Here is a 17,844-nt window from a genome sequence, read left to right as displayed (position 1 = left end):
ACAATGTTTTTTTTTTTTAAATAATATTTAGGATTTTTTTTTGCCACTGTACTTACTTTTACCTATATATATATCTGTTAAAAAAATTCAAACCTGTATTATTATTATTATATTTAAAAACCTGAATATTATTAGGGATGCACAATATGCAAATATTGAAATTAAACATGTTTTTCCAACTCAAATTCCAACCTTTTCTTTTCAACTCAAACATTTACTACTGTGCCAATTTGTGAAAATATTTTCTGCACAATAAATCATTTTGAAGCCTGATTTTACTTAAAATATAAACAATGTAACTGTAATGATTTATAATATCAATCATCATATCAGCTATCAACAATGTCCAAAATTTCTGTATGTGATTAGCTAATATTATTCTACTGTACAGACATATCACAAATTCACTTTTAAATGAAGATTTCTGTAATAAATTGATCTTTTAATGCAAACCATGTAAAGTCAACAGATTCCATTGAAAAATTAAACAAGCATGATATCAAGCGTATCCATGTGCATCAAATTTATCCTCAATGTCCCACATTAAAACTGTCATTGACAAGCATTTTGGCTCCGACAACAAACACGTTACATCTGATCAGCTTTGAGAGCACGAGTCAATGACAACTGGAGCATTACCATGGAGACCAACAATTATTTGTATTTACAAAAATAGGTCCGGGAGGCTGAGAAACGCTCAAGCTGTATTTGGAGAGCACTCCACATGCATTACCAGAAGCCGGTTCTGCCCGAGAGAGTCTGAATGTCGCCCAATTACACATCTTGTTCCCTGCTGTAGAATCTTGTAGCTGTTCTTGGAAATCATCTCTGCCTGCTCCAAATCCTCACATGCTTCCGCTGCTACTCCGAAAATAAAATGCTGAAGGCCATGATGATACAGCAACACGCCACGTAAGGGCTTTTGCGCTCACCTAAAAGTTAACGTAAAGGATCATTAACAAAAAAATAAATCATATACATAAAAAAAAACATACATGACATGGTAGCTTTTACAGCATTACTCACCTATTCTTGCACATTTCCAGAATATTCCAAGGAATCTGAGGGCAAAAGGAAAGGGATTACAGTTAATGCTTGAGCAGATAAAATGTAAAAATTAAAAATGTGGACTGAAAAAAAAAAAAAAAAAAGCAGCTCTGGGAACTTTCATTGTTTCAGGTTTTAAATAAATTTTAATGTGATCAACTGCAAGACACTTTTGCTAAAAGGTTTTATATTTAACAAAATTATTAAAATGTCTTTGTATGCAAAAACTTTTGCCCATGTTTAAGACAAAATGGTTATTATTATGAAAAATATTACTGATTCTACTCAAATTTCTTGGCCTTTTATTTTTGTTTTACATTTTTTTAATTCCATAAAGTAACCATAATTCACAACACTGTATCATCACTGTAAAATAAGAAAGAAAGAAAAGTTCAGGATCTGTAAGATTTCATGTTTTTGAAAGAAGTCTCTTCTGCTCACCAATGCTGCATTTATTTGATCAAAAACAATAATATTGTGAAATATTATTACAATTCAAAATAACTTGTTTTCTGTTTAAAGATATTTTAAAATGTAGTTTATTTCTGTGAACAAAGCTGTATTTTCAGCATCATTACTTCAGTCTTCAGTGTCAGAAGATCCTTCAGAAATCATTCTAATATGCAGATTTGCTGCTCAAGAAACATTTCTAATTATTGCCAATGTTGAAAAGAGTTGTACTGACCAGGGCTTGACATTAACACCCACCAACCCGCCAAATGTACAGTAACAGAGCTCGACATTAATGCTTGTCTGGGACACGTGGATTTTTTTGAAGGAGCAAGTGAAAGAATTTTTCTTGCCTTACTGGACAACTAATCTGATTAAAACATCTGATTAGGGAAGCATGGAAATTTCGGCAAGAATGATTCTGATTTTATTTGTTTTGGTACAAACGGCGATTGATAATGGATAATGTAGCCTACTGACAGGAACAAGGCTGCACCAGTTGAGGCTACGCAGCCTGTCTGCATGAGAAACAATCTTGTGGAGAAATCAAAACACATGAATGCTAACTGCACACAGAAGAAACAGGCCAATTTTATATTTATAACGTGTCACGACCAAGAGAGTGCAGTTTTCGCTAAAAAAAACAATGATTGCAAATTTGACATTGATTTTATGTGAACGAGTAGTTAATATACACAACATGGACATCAGTAATCAAATTATTTACCTTATTCTGAAGACAATATTATGATTAAGGCGTTTACATGAGTTGCTTTTAGAATAATCCTTTCATGTTCCTGTTTTACATGTTATAGTACATAGATTGATTAATGGCATGCGTTATTACGTCACCACATGTCCCCTCAAGAATTTCACGTATAAACATATAGTTCGTCTTCATGATGATGCCATATACAGTTTTGGGTGTTTCATTTCAGCTTCATTAAATTGCCTGTTTAAATGCATCTAAATGCCACTTCGGCTGCTTCTGTTTCTTCTGCAGTGGAAAGACTGTTTTTGTTAATACTGATTTCTTTGGATTGGTAACAGCCCTATAGTGTCTTATTATATTAAGTGAAATTATTAATAAAGGCCTGGGCTTACAGACAGGGCTTAGACTAAACCAGGATTAGGCCATAGTTCAATTAGGACATTGAAGTAATTTTTATAAACATGCTTAGAATAAAATATTACTGGTGTCCATCTTGAGACAAAACATAGACAATGATATATTTTAAGATCAATCAGTGTAATTTTCTTTCAGGTGAAACAGCTCAGACTTACATTTTAGTCTGGGACTAGGTTTAAGCCTTGTCTGTGAAACACGGGGATAATGTAAGAATTTTTATATGAAAGATGAAGCATGCATTTAATACGGTTAGGGGAAAATGTCCTGTAAATAGACAAAAAAATGACCTGGAAATCAATTTAAATACATTTTAGTATGCAGTAACTTTAGTCATATAAAATGCAATTTCCCAACAACAAAATTATGGCCGGTGAGCAAAAAAGTTAATGTCAAGCCCTGCTACTGACACATTTCACAAATTGAACGAGCCCTTGCTGAATAAAAGTATTCACTTCTTTACTTTTTAACGGTAGTGTACATATATTTGTTTTCCTGGAAGAGAAAGACTGTAATTGTGTATATCTTTTAAATGCTGATTTAGCAGTACTAGAATCGAGCTTTAATATCATGGTTTAAAATAAGACTATACGAGCAGAAGACAAAGCAGCGGGCCGCAGTCTCGTGTCTGCCGACTGCTTGTCTAGGAAGCATGAAGCAGAAGATTACAGAGGGCAGAACTACAGATGACTGACGAGCTTCACAAGGCCTGTAATGTCACAACAGACGCCTGACAGAGCAGAGATCTACGAGCAGACGGGCATCTGGCCTGAACAGAAACAACAAACAGGTCAGCGAGAACATGCACTGTCAACAGCCTGCGCAGACCCCCGGGAACAAATCCCAGCCTCTGTTTCCCCACGTCAAACAAAGCTTTAACACATTTCTCCAGTAAACGCTCTTTAGGTTTCGCAGCCTTGGCATTTGCAACAATCCACAACTTAATATTTGATGTCCCTTCAGATGATCATTTACTTTGTGACACACAAGCAAAGCTGCAAGTTTCTGCCCACGTGTACATTAAAGTAATTCACTATAAACGGACATCTTGGAAGTACGTCACAGTTACTGGTACCAAACAAGGCTCTGTTGTACACCGTTTGAGGGGGTGCGGAAAAAAACATTACTTTAATATCTAGCAACTCCGGCTAATTTATCTTGGCTAATGCATGTGTTTGCTGAGATCAGATCGCTGGATGGGAATTATCTCCTTCATTTCCTGCTCCTGTCTTGTGAAGTCCAAACATGTGGCGAACATCTTGTTGCTCGAGTTCAGTCACTTTATTTCACAGACGTATCCCCAAAACAAATACTGACCAATGATACTCAACATAGATCAAATTAATTAAGAATGTAAATAAAATTTATTTTTTTGTTAACTCTTTGGCCATGAGAAAAATATCTTGGCTGATGAAAAACATTTTACTGATTGTTTCTGGGAATTAACAAATGTTTTATCTTTTGAAGTGTTTGTATAATACCATAAAACAAATCCAGGCCTGTTTGGACAACATCTTCAACCTTTAAACCACCAGTCTTTTGGTGCTTCGAGGAATAGTTCAGCCAGAAATGAAAATTTGCTGAAAATGTACTCCAAGATGTAGATGAATTGGTTTCTTCATCAGATTTGGAGAAATTTAGCATTACATCATTTGCTCATCAATGGATGCTCTGCAGTGAATGGGTGCCGTCAGAATGAGAGTCCAAACAGCTGATAAAAACATCACAATAAATCACAAGTAATCCAGTGAAAAAGCCCATCCTCTGTTGTCCTCTCACATAAAACTTAACCAACATATTTGTTTAGAACTTGTAAACGATGCTTGATTTGCGCATATTTCTCTCCTGATTCAGATAAGGTGACTTTTTCACTGGAGAAAGCAATAGCAATACTGGTTACAGGACAGTTTGAAGTTAAAAAAGTTTTTGCTTCACAAGATGATGGACTGGAGTGGTGTGGATTATTGTGATGTTTTTAATCAGCTGTTTGGACTCTCATTCTGACGGCACCCATTCACTGCAGAGCAAATGATGTAATGCTAAATTTCTCCAAATCTGATGAAGAAACAAACTCATCTCTGTCTTGGATGGCCTGAGGCTGAGTAATGTTCAGCAAAATGTAATTTTTGAATGATCTGAATGTTTACTATATAAATATGCGGATGGCAGTAAACATACCCTGTTTTGTTCTTATCCAGCAGGCTGGGAGCGAGAGCTCGTATATATGCGCAGGTGCAGATGAGCAGTAAGATGACTGTCAACAGACTCTGGAAATTAAATATGGCAGACTGCAAGAGAAAAAAAGAAGAAATGAATAATTAATCACTTATTAATAAACAACTAAAGTTATGAAACACTGTAACCAAAAATGGAATAATTAATGCACATTTAAAAACTTGTTTAGATATAAATGGTTTAGTTTAGTTGATACTTTGTTAAGAGTAATGTGTTTGAGCAAAACCATGACATTAGTTTTGGCATAACAACCTAGTATGTATTCATTTTAAGCTTAGTGCTGCTGACTGCTTGGTAATTTAAAGTAGTTTTTATATATAAATGTAAAAATCTACAGTGATCTAGTGATATGTATAGTAGTACACAGACAAAAATGAGTTTAAATGCATTCTAGCAGAGTGTTTTCTATGTCTATGACTTCTGTATTTTAAGATGTTTTGGTTTTAAAGGCAACTGTCCAAACTGATCAATTATTTCAACTCATTTAACTCAGATATTAGAACCCATAAAGCTTTAAAAATCAATTAAAATACAAGTGCATTTGTAACAATCTTCTTTCCTATATCGTTCATCTTAATTTTGTGATTGCAGTTTCTATGATTTATTTACGGAGATTGCATTAAAAGTATTTAATTGCCAGAAATCATTTATTTTTGTGCATTTTTTTTTAAATACTTTAAATGCTCTCCAGGGCAGAATTCATTTATTTATTTGATATTAGTCCAATTTAAAATAACAGTTTCCTGTTTTGATGTATTTTAAAATATAATTTATTCCTGTGATGGCAAAACATAATTTTCATCTTAACTGTCAATCCATTTTTGCATAAATAAGATATAGAAATTGTAGAAATTATGTGCATTTGATAAAAAGTGAAAATTGTTTTTTGTTATTTGATCAAAAATACCATAAAAATAGCATTATTCTATATTGTTATTGCGATTTAAATAACTATTTTATATTTGAATATGTAATTTATTACTGTGATGGCAAAGCTGAATTTTCATTACTCCAGATTGAACTTTTTCACAATAACCTTTAGAATGTAATTATGTGGTTGCATAAATAACATCTAATCGCCATAAAAGACGTATTATGTTGCAGTTTGACGAGTTTAAGGCCCTGTTCTCAGTATAATGCTAATGTTAGCTGTTAGCTGTTTATATTCCTGCAGCACTCTGAACTTCTCCTGATATCGCTTTCGTTCTCACTGCACCGTGGAGGACGCATAACTTATATCACTAACGTTAGATCTGACAGAACGCGAATTCAGTCTGACTGCTCATTTCTACTTAATTCGTATTAACTTTTCCAAAATAACAGCTCTACACTTACCATCTTGATATCTCCAGCCGGCCAACTCACACTTCCGGTGTAGGACGGAAAGACGTCACCGGTACGGCAGCCTGGAAGCGCGAATCGTCTAAAAGCCGGATGAGGGAGAAATGAAATCTCCAAAAGTGTGTTAGTTTGAATTAAAATTAATTTAACATATTACATCCATTTCCTTTCGGAATGAGGTGAGATTTTGCTTGTGTAGAGGGTTTATGATAAATATGATGTTGTTTGTGTTCTCTGTTGAAATACTTATTGGTTTCCTGTCATAAACCTACGTTATTTATAAAATGATGCACCTAAAAGATATAAACAATTAAGAAATAAGGAAACAGGAGAGTAAATAATCCTATTTGTCGTATATAGGAGCAGCATTGACTTGTCAACAATTTATTGACCTTGTGTTTGTTTTGATTCTACATAAAGCACCATGGTAACCATAATTAGTATTATTGTTACAAGAAAATTATCATAATAGTTAAATAAATAACTATATTATATGAAAATGAAGATGTTATATTTATATTTTATGTATTGCTAATATAATAATGTTAAGTGCAAAACATAAGACATCAAATTAAATTGACAAAAGTGATTTTATATACACAGAATGCGTATTAAATGCAAGTAAAGTTTCTACTTTAATGTTTCAAATAACTTGTGAAGATAAAATGTCAAAATATGGGTGAAATAATGTTCAAACGTTTAACAGATAAATGTATGTAAAAATGAAACAACATTCTTATCTTTATTTATTACAGTATATAAAAGAATAAGTGAAAATACTCATTTTTATTATATTTTTAATTATTACGCTAACAAATGGCTAACACCTTCTAAGATTGGAATTAATTAATTAGAATTAATAATTAAAATGGCATTCATTTTTATTTTGGGGCTACACTGTGATCCAAATAGTCAAGATTCAGATTTTTATTCGTCACATACACAATTATACAGAGTATAACCAGCAGTGAAATGTAGGTCAGGTCCGCTCCAAGGACAGAATACAATATATTATAATGTCATCTAATGATTCTTGTAAATAGGCAAGATTTTATGATTTAGAAACTATTGTTAAACTAAATGAATTGTTTTTTTTTTCTGTAAATCATGGTGAAAATGTATGATAGCCATTATTTTTAGCTCAGAAAAAAACAGGACACATTTTAATGTTTGAAAAAAATATTAAAGCTGTAATAAACTTGTATTATTTTATATATAGAAACATATTATCACATGTAAAAGGGCATAGAGCATGACTGTCAATTCCTTTTTTCAGCACACATTTGAGAGCTTATGATTATGATATCATTCACACTGAGGCTTTTGTTGCAGAACTGTCTACTTTCTAGCCAGTGATGCTCTTTGATGATTCTGTCGCTCTAAAATTGTGTGTATGGATGTACAAAACACAAGCCGTTTGTTTCAGCAATCTCTCTTCGTTGAGGATTAGCATTTTTTTAGCATCCCTCTAAAAACTAGAAATGATGTGACTCTTCCCTTCAAAATAGACTTGGAGAATTGATTCATTGTGTTTTGCTTCCAACCTCTGATGACTTTGGGGAATAGGAGATGATGCTTAAATCAGCAAGCCATAAATCTTTAGCTTTTGATGGATTATGAATATCTCTAATCAAGGTTGGATATATGGAGAGAATGTTGCTCAGATGCAAACAAGATGAAAGAAAATATATACAAAATATCAAATGCAGACAAAAAAGTAGTATTTTGGTCTCATGAAACCTGCCGTCAAGGTTTGGGTTGTATTTATACTCAAAATCAAAAGAAATGTAATAAATTATATTTAGCATTTTCACAATATTTTCATAGAAATTAAAGCACTGTAATTTGGAGAAAAAAACATGACTGTAATGCAAACAAATATATTGTATTTAAATGTAAAACATTTGTCATGGTAGTAGAAAATAATACTTTCTTTGGGACAAAATAAAAAAATATGCAAAAAAAAAATTTCCAAATATTTTTTTGAAATACAACACACACAGTTCAAGTTCATTACTGCATTAAGTTGTCTCCAGTCATATTTTAAAAATAGAAGCTTCTCAATCAATATAGGATGATATTATTCAAGGGGTGGTCCACTGACTTGTGGGGTCCCCCAAGGCTCTATCTTGGCTCCTTTATTGTTTTCTTTATATATGCTTCCTTTAGCCACTATTTTTGAAAAGCATGGCTTGTATTATCATTGCTATGCAGATGATGCTCAACTTTATTTGCCCCTAAAGCACAAAAATGGCTTAGATTCCCTCTGTGCCTGTCTTTCCGATGTCAAAGCCTGGATGACTTTGAATTTTTAAAATCTGAATGAAAGTAAAAACAGAGATCATTGTGTTTGGCTCTTCTGAAGTTCCAAACATTTCTCATTTAAATTCTGGTGTTTTGTCTTCTTCAGTTAAATCATGTGTAAAAAACCTGGGTGTCTTATTCGACAGTGCACTTAAATTTGATTGAATTTAGTCGTCAAATCAAGTTTTACCAACTAAAAGTGTTGGCTAAAGTGAAGACCTTCCTTTCTTTTAAGCACTTTGAAATTGCAATTCATGCTTTTATTTCTTCCAGAATTGATTACTGTAATTCCCTGTATCTGGGAATAAACAATTCTTCAATATCCAGATTACAAATAGTCCAAAACATGGCTGCACGTCTATTAACTGGTGTTCGCAAATATGAACATATCACCGTTAATGTCTTTACTTTGGCTCCCAGTCCACTTTAGAATGGATTTTAAACTGCTTCTGCTTGTTTTTAAATGTTTACATGACCTCGCTCCCCCTACCTTTCTGACTTGTTGCGTGAACACCATCTGGTAAGAACTCTTAGGTCTGCCAACCAGAGTTTGTTAAGTGTTCCAAAGTCAAAATTAAAATCTAGGGGTGATCGAGCTTTTGCCATAGCCGCACCTAAACTTTGGTACACAATCCATATTAGAACTGCTCCAACATTACATATTTTTAAATCAAAGTTAAAAATGTATCTCTTCAGCCTGTGATTTCGTTTGTTGTGATTTGCATATATTTACATGTATGCATTTAGCGGGTGCTTTTATCCAAAGTGACTTACATTGCATTCAAGTTACAGTTTTAACATTTTATCAGCTCTTGCTTTCCCTGGGAATCGAACCCATGACCTTGGCGTTGCTAGTGCCATGCTCTACTATTTGAGCTACAGGAAAGACATGTTTTTATAAGTCTTTCTAGAGCATTGTACAGCACATTGGTCAACTGTAGTTGTTTTTAATTGTGCTTTATAAATAAACTGAGTTCTTCATGATTTTCATCACTGAAGAACCTAATTTAGTTTGCACCACTGTGCAGGAAAGAAGAGACTGTAAAACGGATTTTTTTTCAGGGTTACTTGTGCATATTTCATAACCTTTCTAAAAGAGATTGTCAGTTTTGTAGAATGTCGGTCTTGTTTAGACAAGAGGATATTGTTGAGATGGTCGAGACTGTGGGCCATCGATGAAGCTCTTTAGAGTGGAATCTGCCTTAATTACACCTCAGTCAGTGTTGTTCAGAAGCTCTCACATATATTATTAAGCAATCAATAATCTGTCATGACTGGTAGTGTTAGTATGACCCAGGCCTTCATGATTATAATTCCCTTCTGTCAAGTTTTGTACAATTTTAAATAGATTACAGGCATTTTAAACAGAAACTGTTCTTGTAAACTTTCTATTCATCAAATAATTTGGAATAAAATTAATCGCAGCTTCCACAAAAATATTAAGTAGCACAACTGTTTTCAACATTGATAAGAAATGTTTCTTGTGCAGCAGATCAGAATGATTTCTGAACGATCATGTGACACTGAAGACTGGAGGTTCAGCTTTGCATCACAGGAATAAATTGCATTTGAACATATATTCAAATTGAAAACAGTAAAAAAATTTAAATAGAAAACATAAATTTTAAATATTCAATAATTTTACTAGCAGGTAAATATCACTGATGATTACACTTAATAAATCAAGAAAATCAGAAATTACAATTAAAATACGATTTTTCCTTCAGCAACCCAAGCAGATTTGTTTTGTTCTCTTTTCTTCTCGTGTTATCACCATTCCCCCGTCCCGAATTCCTTATCTCGTCTCATTCCCAAATCCCATTTGTGGAAAGTGACTTGGGACCCCCTTTGTATACTTCACCACCTTTTTAGAAGAACAGCTTTCTTTCATCCGCTGTTACCCAGACCAGCCAGACGCCGCTGGAAAGATAGCAGCCGTGTCACGCAGCCACGTTCTGGATGGGACTGCGGCACTTAAATCTTGTTTAGTTTATATGAAACAGGCCTTGGATGAATGTTTGGGTAGTTACTGTATATTGAACATCTTGAGGAGTGTTCCGCATCCGAACTTTCCACCCCGACCCCTTCTTGGCTTCTCATATTCTTTGTCTTATTTGTCAAAGCCACCTTCTCATATTCCTATAGGTTTGCAGTATCTGTCATTACCGAGGGTGAAGAATCACCTCTGTGCAGATGTTACTGTAGCTAATGAATGGCCGTCCTGTTCCCTTAGAGTGTGTATCGTGTCTGTCTTTGGATACCGCGACCCCGCTGTACGTTTATGCCATGGTTTGCACAAAAGTCATGTCAAGAATAGCAACAATTGTTTGTGATGCACGATGGGAGGGAAACAGATGTGAACTGTTCGCGGAGGGTTTTGGACGCGTTGATTATCAGTTTGACAAGCGAGTTAAAGTCAGTCGATGTATGTTGTCCTTCACCTCTCCCCTCACCGCTGCACATCGTCAGCTCTGACCTGAGAGGTCGGCCGTTTCTCACACAGCACTCACTGGATTCCTGTGAGGTCTGCATCCATCCGTTATAGTCAGCTGTGGAGTTTGAGGAAACTTCTACAAACTTCTACATGTTCTCCGACCTTTGCGTGATCTTTTTTTTTTTTTTTTTTCATCTATCAGGAGTACAGTAATCTCCACTCATTGCACACATTTTACCATTATTTTAAATCCATATATATATATATATATATATATATATATATATATATATATAGGCACACACACACACATATAAAATGCTATTTAAATTAAATATATAATTAGTTTATTAAAAACTATATGCACAGTTGTTTATGTTTGTGTGTATTGGTTTTTTAGGGTTTTAGTTTTTAATATCTTTATATAATTGAATTATTAATATAGTAAATAAATGTATGTTATTAGATAATTCATACATATAAAACATTATTGAATTTTCTTATTATAAAATAATTATAAATACATTTTTATAAAAATATGTAATAATATAGTTAATTAAAATAATATAAATATATATGTGTGTGTGTATATATATATATATATATATATATATATATATATATATATATATATATATATTATGTAGTTAATTAAAATAATATACATAATTACATATATATATATGAAGAGTTTATTTGCAAAAACAGATAACTCCGTTTTTTTTTTTCAAAAATCATGTTTTTATTGTGTTAGTTAGCTGTATTTTTAAGTTATTTTTTAACCTAATGAAAATAACCCAACTGCAGTTTGATTGAGATTAATTGGAATGCACAATGAAAAAACTGTTTTTTTTTGAAAATTGTTAAAAATTGAGTTATCTGTTTTTGCAAATTAACTCTTAATATGTAATTCAAATATATATATATATATATGTGTGTGTGTGTGTGTGTGTGTGTATATGTATATATGTGTGTGGCAAATTTAAATTTACCATCTGTTTTTCACAATGTATATTTATAATTATTAGTGCAGATACTTTTGAAGTTGTTGAATTATTTAATAGAATGCAGCATATTGTGTGGTCATTTTCTTTGTGTTTTAGCTGTGTGTGATGTTATTGTGATCATTCTGCAGGTGTCGCAGCACTAGCGTACGTCAGATCTCCATTGCCTCTGAGCCTCATCGCACGTTTTTTCTTAAGCTAGAGTGGGCTGCGGATCTTGGATCTGGCTTTGTTATACTTCTGTCCGATGGCGTCTCTGCATGGAGTGGTGAAGGTACTAGGACATCAAATGATCATTACATGAAGAGCCTTCAAAACTGCCACGCTTCAAACCACAGTTTCATTTGTTAGTTTCAGAGGAGGATGTGTCCCGTGAAGCCCAGGAGATCGAGATGGAGAGGTATGTTGGTGACCTGCACCTGGCTCTGACCGGAGAGGGACCGGCAGCGGAGGGGGAATACAGCTTCCACCTGACACCTGAGAGACCCGGCCGCCCCCTGCTACAGCTGTCTTATGAGAAGGTGCAGAATGACATCTCGGTGAGTGGCACGCCTGTGACCTGCACAGCACAGCGTGATGGAATAGTCTCGCTGATTGACACGCCCTCACATAGTATGCAGTCAGGGTACAAAATTAACACTCACCAGGTGCCAGATGCTAAAATTAAACTGGAGTTTTGAGAAACTGCAACGTTACATAGTTTAAGGTTAATTGTAAGAATGATTATCTGACCGTGATGATGTAAGTGACTTTGTTTAAAGTTGAAAGTTCAAATCAAAAATTTATCCTGAATTCTTTTTCTCTGATATGATGGATGGACGGACAGATAGATAGAACAATGAATAGATAGATAGAGTGTACAGCTTGTATAACAGTGTAAATTTGCTGTCTCCTCAAAATAACTCAACACACATCCATTAATGTCTAAACCACTGGCCACAAAAGTGAGTACACCCCTAACTGAAAATGTCCAAATTGGGCCCAATTAGCCATTTCCTCTCCCCGGTGTCATGTGACTCGTTAGTGTTACAAGGTCTCAGGTGTGAATGGGGAGCAGGTGTGTTAAATTTGGTGTTATCGCTCTCACTCTCTCATTTGGTCACTGGAAGTTCAACATGGTACCTCATGGCAAAAAGAATTGTTGCTCTACATAAAGATGGCGTAGGCTATAAGAAGATTGCCAAGACCCTGGAACTGAGCTGCAGCACGGTGGCCAAGACCATACAGCGGTTTAACAGGACAGGTTCTACTCAGAACAGGCCTCGCCATGGTCGACCAAAGAAGTTGAGTGCACGTGCTCCGCATCATATCCAGAGGTTGTTCTTGGGAAATAGATGTATGAGTGCTGCCAGCATTGCTGCAGAGGTTGAAGGGGTGGGGGGTCAGCCTGTCAGTGCTCAGACCATACGCCGCACACTGCATCAAATTGGTCTGCATGGCTGTCGTCCCAGAAGGAAGCCTCTTCTAAAGATGATGCACAAGAAAGCCTGCAAACAGTTTGCTGAAGACAATCAGAGTAAGGACATGGATTACTGGAACCATGTCCTGTGGTTTGATGAGACCAAGATAAACTTATTTGGTTCAGATGGTGTTAAGCGTGTGTGACAAAGACAAGTGTGTCTTGCCTACAGTCAAGCATGGTGGTGGGAGTGTCATTGTCTGGGGCTGCATGAGTGCTGCTGGCACTGGGGAGCTACAGTTCATTGAGGGAGCCATGAATGCCAACATATACTGTGACATACTGAAGCAGAGACTGGGCCGCAGGGCACTCTTTGTGTTCTTGTTGGTCCGCTCGTTCATTCCCATGTCCCTCTCCTGCACTGGTTCCTCTATGAGAACACATCTGTTGCATGGATGAGAGAAAGACTGTGCGATCTCTGCTTGCTTGAGGCTCTACTGAACCCGTGATTGGCCGAAATCGCTCTCAACACTTAACTATTCCCAGAGAACTACTGCTTTTTATGTTGAGCTTTAAAGGAGGTTCCCAACGTTTGATCGCGTGCCAAGCTCAAGGGTGCCGAGGAACTCCAGTGTCTGGGAAGTCTTCGGTAAACTCTAACGTCAAGACCTAGATCACGTAGTATGTTTATTACTGTACTGCATGTGTTGATGTTAAATTCATCCATCGTTTCCATCTGCGTGGTGTGAATATTGCAGAAATGGTCTTTTTGTTGTGAAATAGTGAGGCGTAATTACTGAAGCCTAGAAAAAGATGAAGCTGACATAAGGTTTGCTTTGTCTAAAATGGGCCTCGAGAGGATTCCTTCCGTCTGAACGTCTCTTCTCCATTTCAGACCCGTCTTAAATTGAAGCCAATTTTGCACGCTCATTTTTATGGGATTAAGTGAGGCCTTTTTGACATGAGATGTTTTCAACTAGTGCCGGAGATGTAGAGATGTGCTATTATTGTACTGTTAACCTGCCCACATAGGCCCCTGAGGGCCCTTTCCATATGTACAGATCTCTGCTCAACAAGGCTGCGTTTATTTGACAAAACTAAAGTAAAAATAGTAATATTGTGAAATGTTATTACAAATTAAAATAACAATTTAATATTTTTTTTAAATGTATTTATTGTAAGGATTAATTTTCAGCAGCTGGATAAAAACCTTAATGCAAATTCAAATATATGTAATAAATAATTATATTGATACAAATTATAATGAAATAGACTGTATTGAGAAAATTACAAATACAGTTTAAATTGTAAATGTTTCCTTGATTTTGAAGGTTTCATCTTGAAATGGTTTTGGAAATGTTCTGTGGTCCCTCTCAGACTCCCATTATGGGGCCGTGACCCTCCAGCTAAGAACCACTGAATCTGATATATATATATATATATATATAAAAAGTGTAAAGTATTTAAGTTTTGTTGGCTTGGATTCTGGTGAAATCTTTCTAACATTTCAATATGCCCTATTGCTCAACTCAATAGACGCAATCATGTTCAACATCAAGTCATTTCCCTTTTTTGCTGCTACTGTAGATGTGACTGAATTGAAATGTTTTGGAAAAAGGGAAACTGGCCCTTGGTAGGGGAGGAAAGTTTGGCCAAATGCATAATTTTGCGTAAATGATTCTTCATAATGTTTATAAGGTTGCTTGCTGACATTTTGTGGCCTACTGTAACAATGGTCTTGTGTGTAAGGGGAATGAATATTGCACAATATAACCTGCAATAATGATGATATTATTATGGTTACAAGTTATAGTACCTTTCAAATGTTTGTCATATTTGAATGATTTCTGAAGAATCATGTGACACTGAAGACAGGCGTAATGATGCAGAAAATCACAGGAATAAGTACTATTCTAAAGTATATTTAAATGGAAAAGAGTTTGGAATTCTAATAATATTTCACAGTATTACGGTTTTTACTGTGTTTTTGATCAGCCTTTTGCAGCCTTGGTGAGCAGAAGAGACTTTTTTTCAAAAACATTTAAAAAATCTTACAGACACCAAACTTTTGGACAGTAGTGTTTTCTGGGTTTAAGTGCATTGAACTACTGTTATGACTTCTAGGCTTACAGAAAGCTTTTTTTTCAGAATCCTATTGTCCTTTTCTTGACTTTTGAGTGTGTTTAGGGCTCCTGTAGCATCCCACAGCCATGTCTGAGCTCCCACGCTGTAGTTTATCCATTATTATGCTCTTGAGTAAAGCTGTTTTGGACATTTAACGTTTCTACGCTTGCCTCCTTGGCTCCATATGCTTTCAAATCTGGACCAGCGCTCATGTGTGTTATTGTGCCGGTGCTAGAATTTAGTAAATACTGTATATGAGGTAATTAATGGACTGAGTATTCTGTTCAATATTACATAAGACCCACAATAAAACCAAATAAAATTTTTAGTCATACTTTCTAAACCGAACAAGCCCCTAATGCTAAGTATTAAAGGAATAGTTCACCTCAATTTAAATTTGCTGAAAATTTTCTCCAAGATGTAGATGGGTTTGTTTCTTCATCAGAAAAGACGCTTATTTTTGTTTACTGTGTTGAGAGGTGCTGAAATCGCGTTTGGTCTCATACTGTATGGCGTATCTTGTCAGTGTCTGCACTTGCTTGGCCATTTTTAGCGATAAACAGGAAAGTGGGTTCAGCTGAATTCTAGTAGTGATTTGTTAGATGGGTATAAAAATGGTTATTATACCTCGGCAGCGGTCGTGTGAAGACTGAAGAGTGTAAAGACCATCAACTCTACCGTGCGACTCCACCGGGCTGGGACACCGGCAAAGGATATAAGTATCGCTTTTTATTTTTCCTCTTTCCTACAACTTCTGTTTCAGTTTTTTTTATAACCATTTCTTACTGTGTTGTTGTTGTTTTAATATTTTCAATTGTTTTTAGCTTATTTTATTTTTTTCATTTAAATGTTTAGTATTAAAATGTTGTATGCATTTGTCAATTTTATTTAATTTCTTTATTTTCTTAAATGTGTGTGTATATAGTATTTACAGAGTTTTGACTTTTAGTTTTAGTTACTTTTTCTTATTTGTAAGTCGCTTTGGGTAAAAGCATCTGCTAAATGACTAAAAGTAAAGTAAGAAAAGATTTGGAGAAATATAGCGTTACAGCATTTGCTCAGCAATGGATGCTCTGCAGTGAATGGGTGCCGTCAGAATGAGAGTCCAAACAGCTGATAAAAACATCACAATAATCCACAAAAGTCCACACCACTCCAGTCCATCAATTAATGTCTTGTGTATTAAAAAAGCATGATTTTATTTTGAAACAATACCGAGTATATAAAACACATCAAAACTCCGGGAAACACAACAAGCATATCGCTGAGCAAATTTTTTTTTTAAATAGCTGAGAACAAAATAAATAAATAACTAAATTGCTGAGATCACTGCATAGCCCATACAGCAGGACATTAGCCTAAGCGTTTAAACAAATAAAAAAATATAAAACCTTTTTTTTTTCAGTACATCCATGATATTTCCGTGTTCCGCTTTTAAGACGGATCACCTAGCCACAACTTACAGATCACACAACACAAAATACCATTCACAAACATAAAAGCAAGCATAGGCAGTGCTGCGTGCATGATTTTCCTTGAAAGGGACTTTGCTTTTTCACTGGAGAAACAAGTATTATCGATAGAGGACTCATATTAAGTGTTGGTATCATTTAAAATGCCTTAATGATGGATTTGTTTCTTACAAACACAGCTTTTCGCTTCACAAGATGTTAACTGATGGACTGCAGTGGTGTGGATTGCTTGTGGATTATTGTGTGATGGTTTTATCAGCTGTTTGGACTCTGATTCTGACGGCACCCATTCACTGCAGAACAAGTGATGCAATGCTAAATTTCTCCAAATCTGTTTCAGTGAAGAAGAAACAAACTCATCTTGGATTGCCTGAGGAAGTGAGGATGAGTACATTCCTTTAAACCTCAAATTGTGCAGCTAGTTAAAGAGAGGTTTGTGATTGTGGTTATTTTCTACTTTTTAAAAGCTATAGCTCCTGAAGGGAAGTTACTTTCTAAGTAATGACAGACTGTTATTTGTTTGTGGTTTTCTTTAAGCTTCCAGTGGTGCTGGTAAGACACAGCTGCTGCGTTCTTCAGTTCAACAGCTGACAGAAGACCCTTAAAGACTCATGCGCAAATGGTCAGGTTGAGGTTTGGGAAAGCAGGTGTTTGGCCTGCCAGGACAGTTCTGGCACAAGCGTTTGAAGACGGCACTTTTATTACAATATCCCTCTAAATACTTAGGGACACCCTAGGACTTCTGTTTCCTAAAGCTTGTATATATTCCTCACTCATGTTCCTAACAGGTGGGCTGTCAATGTCAAAGCACAAACATGCATTTTCTTGAACAGCTGAGGTTGCATGTGATGACACCGTGGTATTCCTGCAATCTCAAAAGGATATTACAAATTTCATTAGTAATTTTC

General features: G+C 35.2%; 2 protein-coding genes across 2 annotated transcripts in view; one reads left to right on the top strand and one right to left on the bottom strand.

Moving 5' to 3' along the window:
• Nucleotides 1-264: 264 nt before the first annotated feature.
• On the bottom strand, nucleotides 265-6,233 carry tmem167a (transmembrane protein 167A). Its single transcript, XM_079407638.1, has 4 exons — nucleotides 6,194-6,233; nucleotides 4,802-4,911; nucleotides 1,027-1,061; nucleotides 265-932 (listed from the first exon to the last, which is right to left on the bottom strand). Exons 1-4 carry the CDS (start codon nucleotides 6,194-6,196, stop codon nucleotides 862-864), a joined length of 219 nt encoding a protein of 72 aa, XP_079263764.1. The 5' UTR covers nucleotides 6,197-6,233; the 3' UTR covers nucleotides 265-861.
• xrcc4 (X-ray repair complementing defective repair in Chinese hamster cells 4) overlaps nucleotides 6,222-17,844 on the top strand; it is a 44,548-nt gene continuing 32,925 nt past the window's right edge. The window contains exons 1-3 of the mRNA XM_079407637.1: nucleotides 6,222-6,378; nucleotides 12,073-12,215; nucleotides 12,293-12,480. Coding sequence (XP_079263763.1) covers nucleotides 6,374-6,378; nucleotides 12,073-12,215; nucleotides 12,293-12,480 — 336 coding nt within the window. The 5' untranslated portion in view covers nucleotides 6,222-6,373. The remainder of the gene's footprint in view (nucleotides 6,379-12,072; nucleotides 12,216-12,292; nucleotides 12,481-17,844) is intronic.

The sequence above is a fragment of the Barbus barbus genome, assembly GCF_936440315.1.
Source record: "Barbus barbus genome assembly, chromosome: 45".
Lineage (NCBI taxonomy): Eukaryota > Metazoa > Chordata > Actinopteri > Cypriniformes > Cyprinidae > Barbus > Barbus barbus.
The sequence above is the reverse complement of the archived record's forward strand: the minus strand, read 5'-3'. Positions and strand labels throughout refer to the sequence as shown.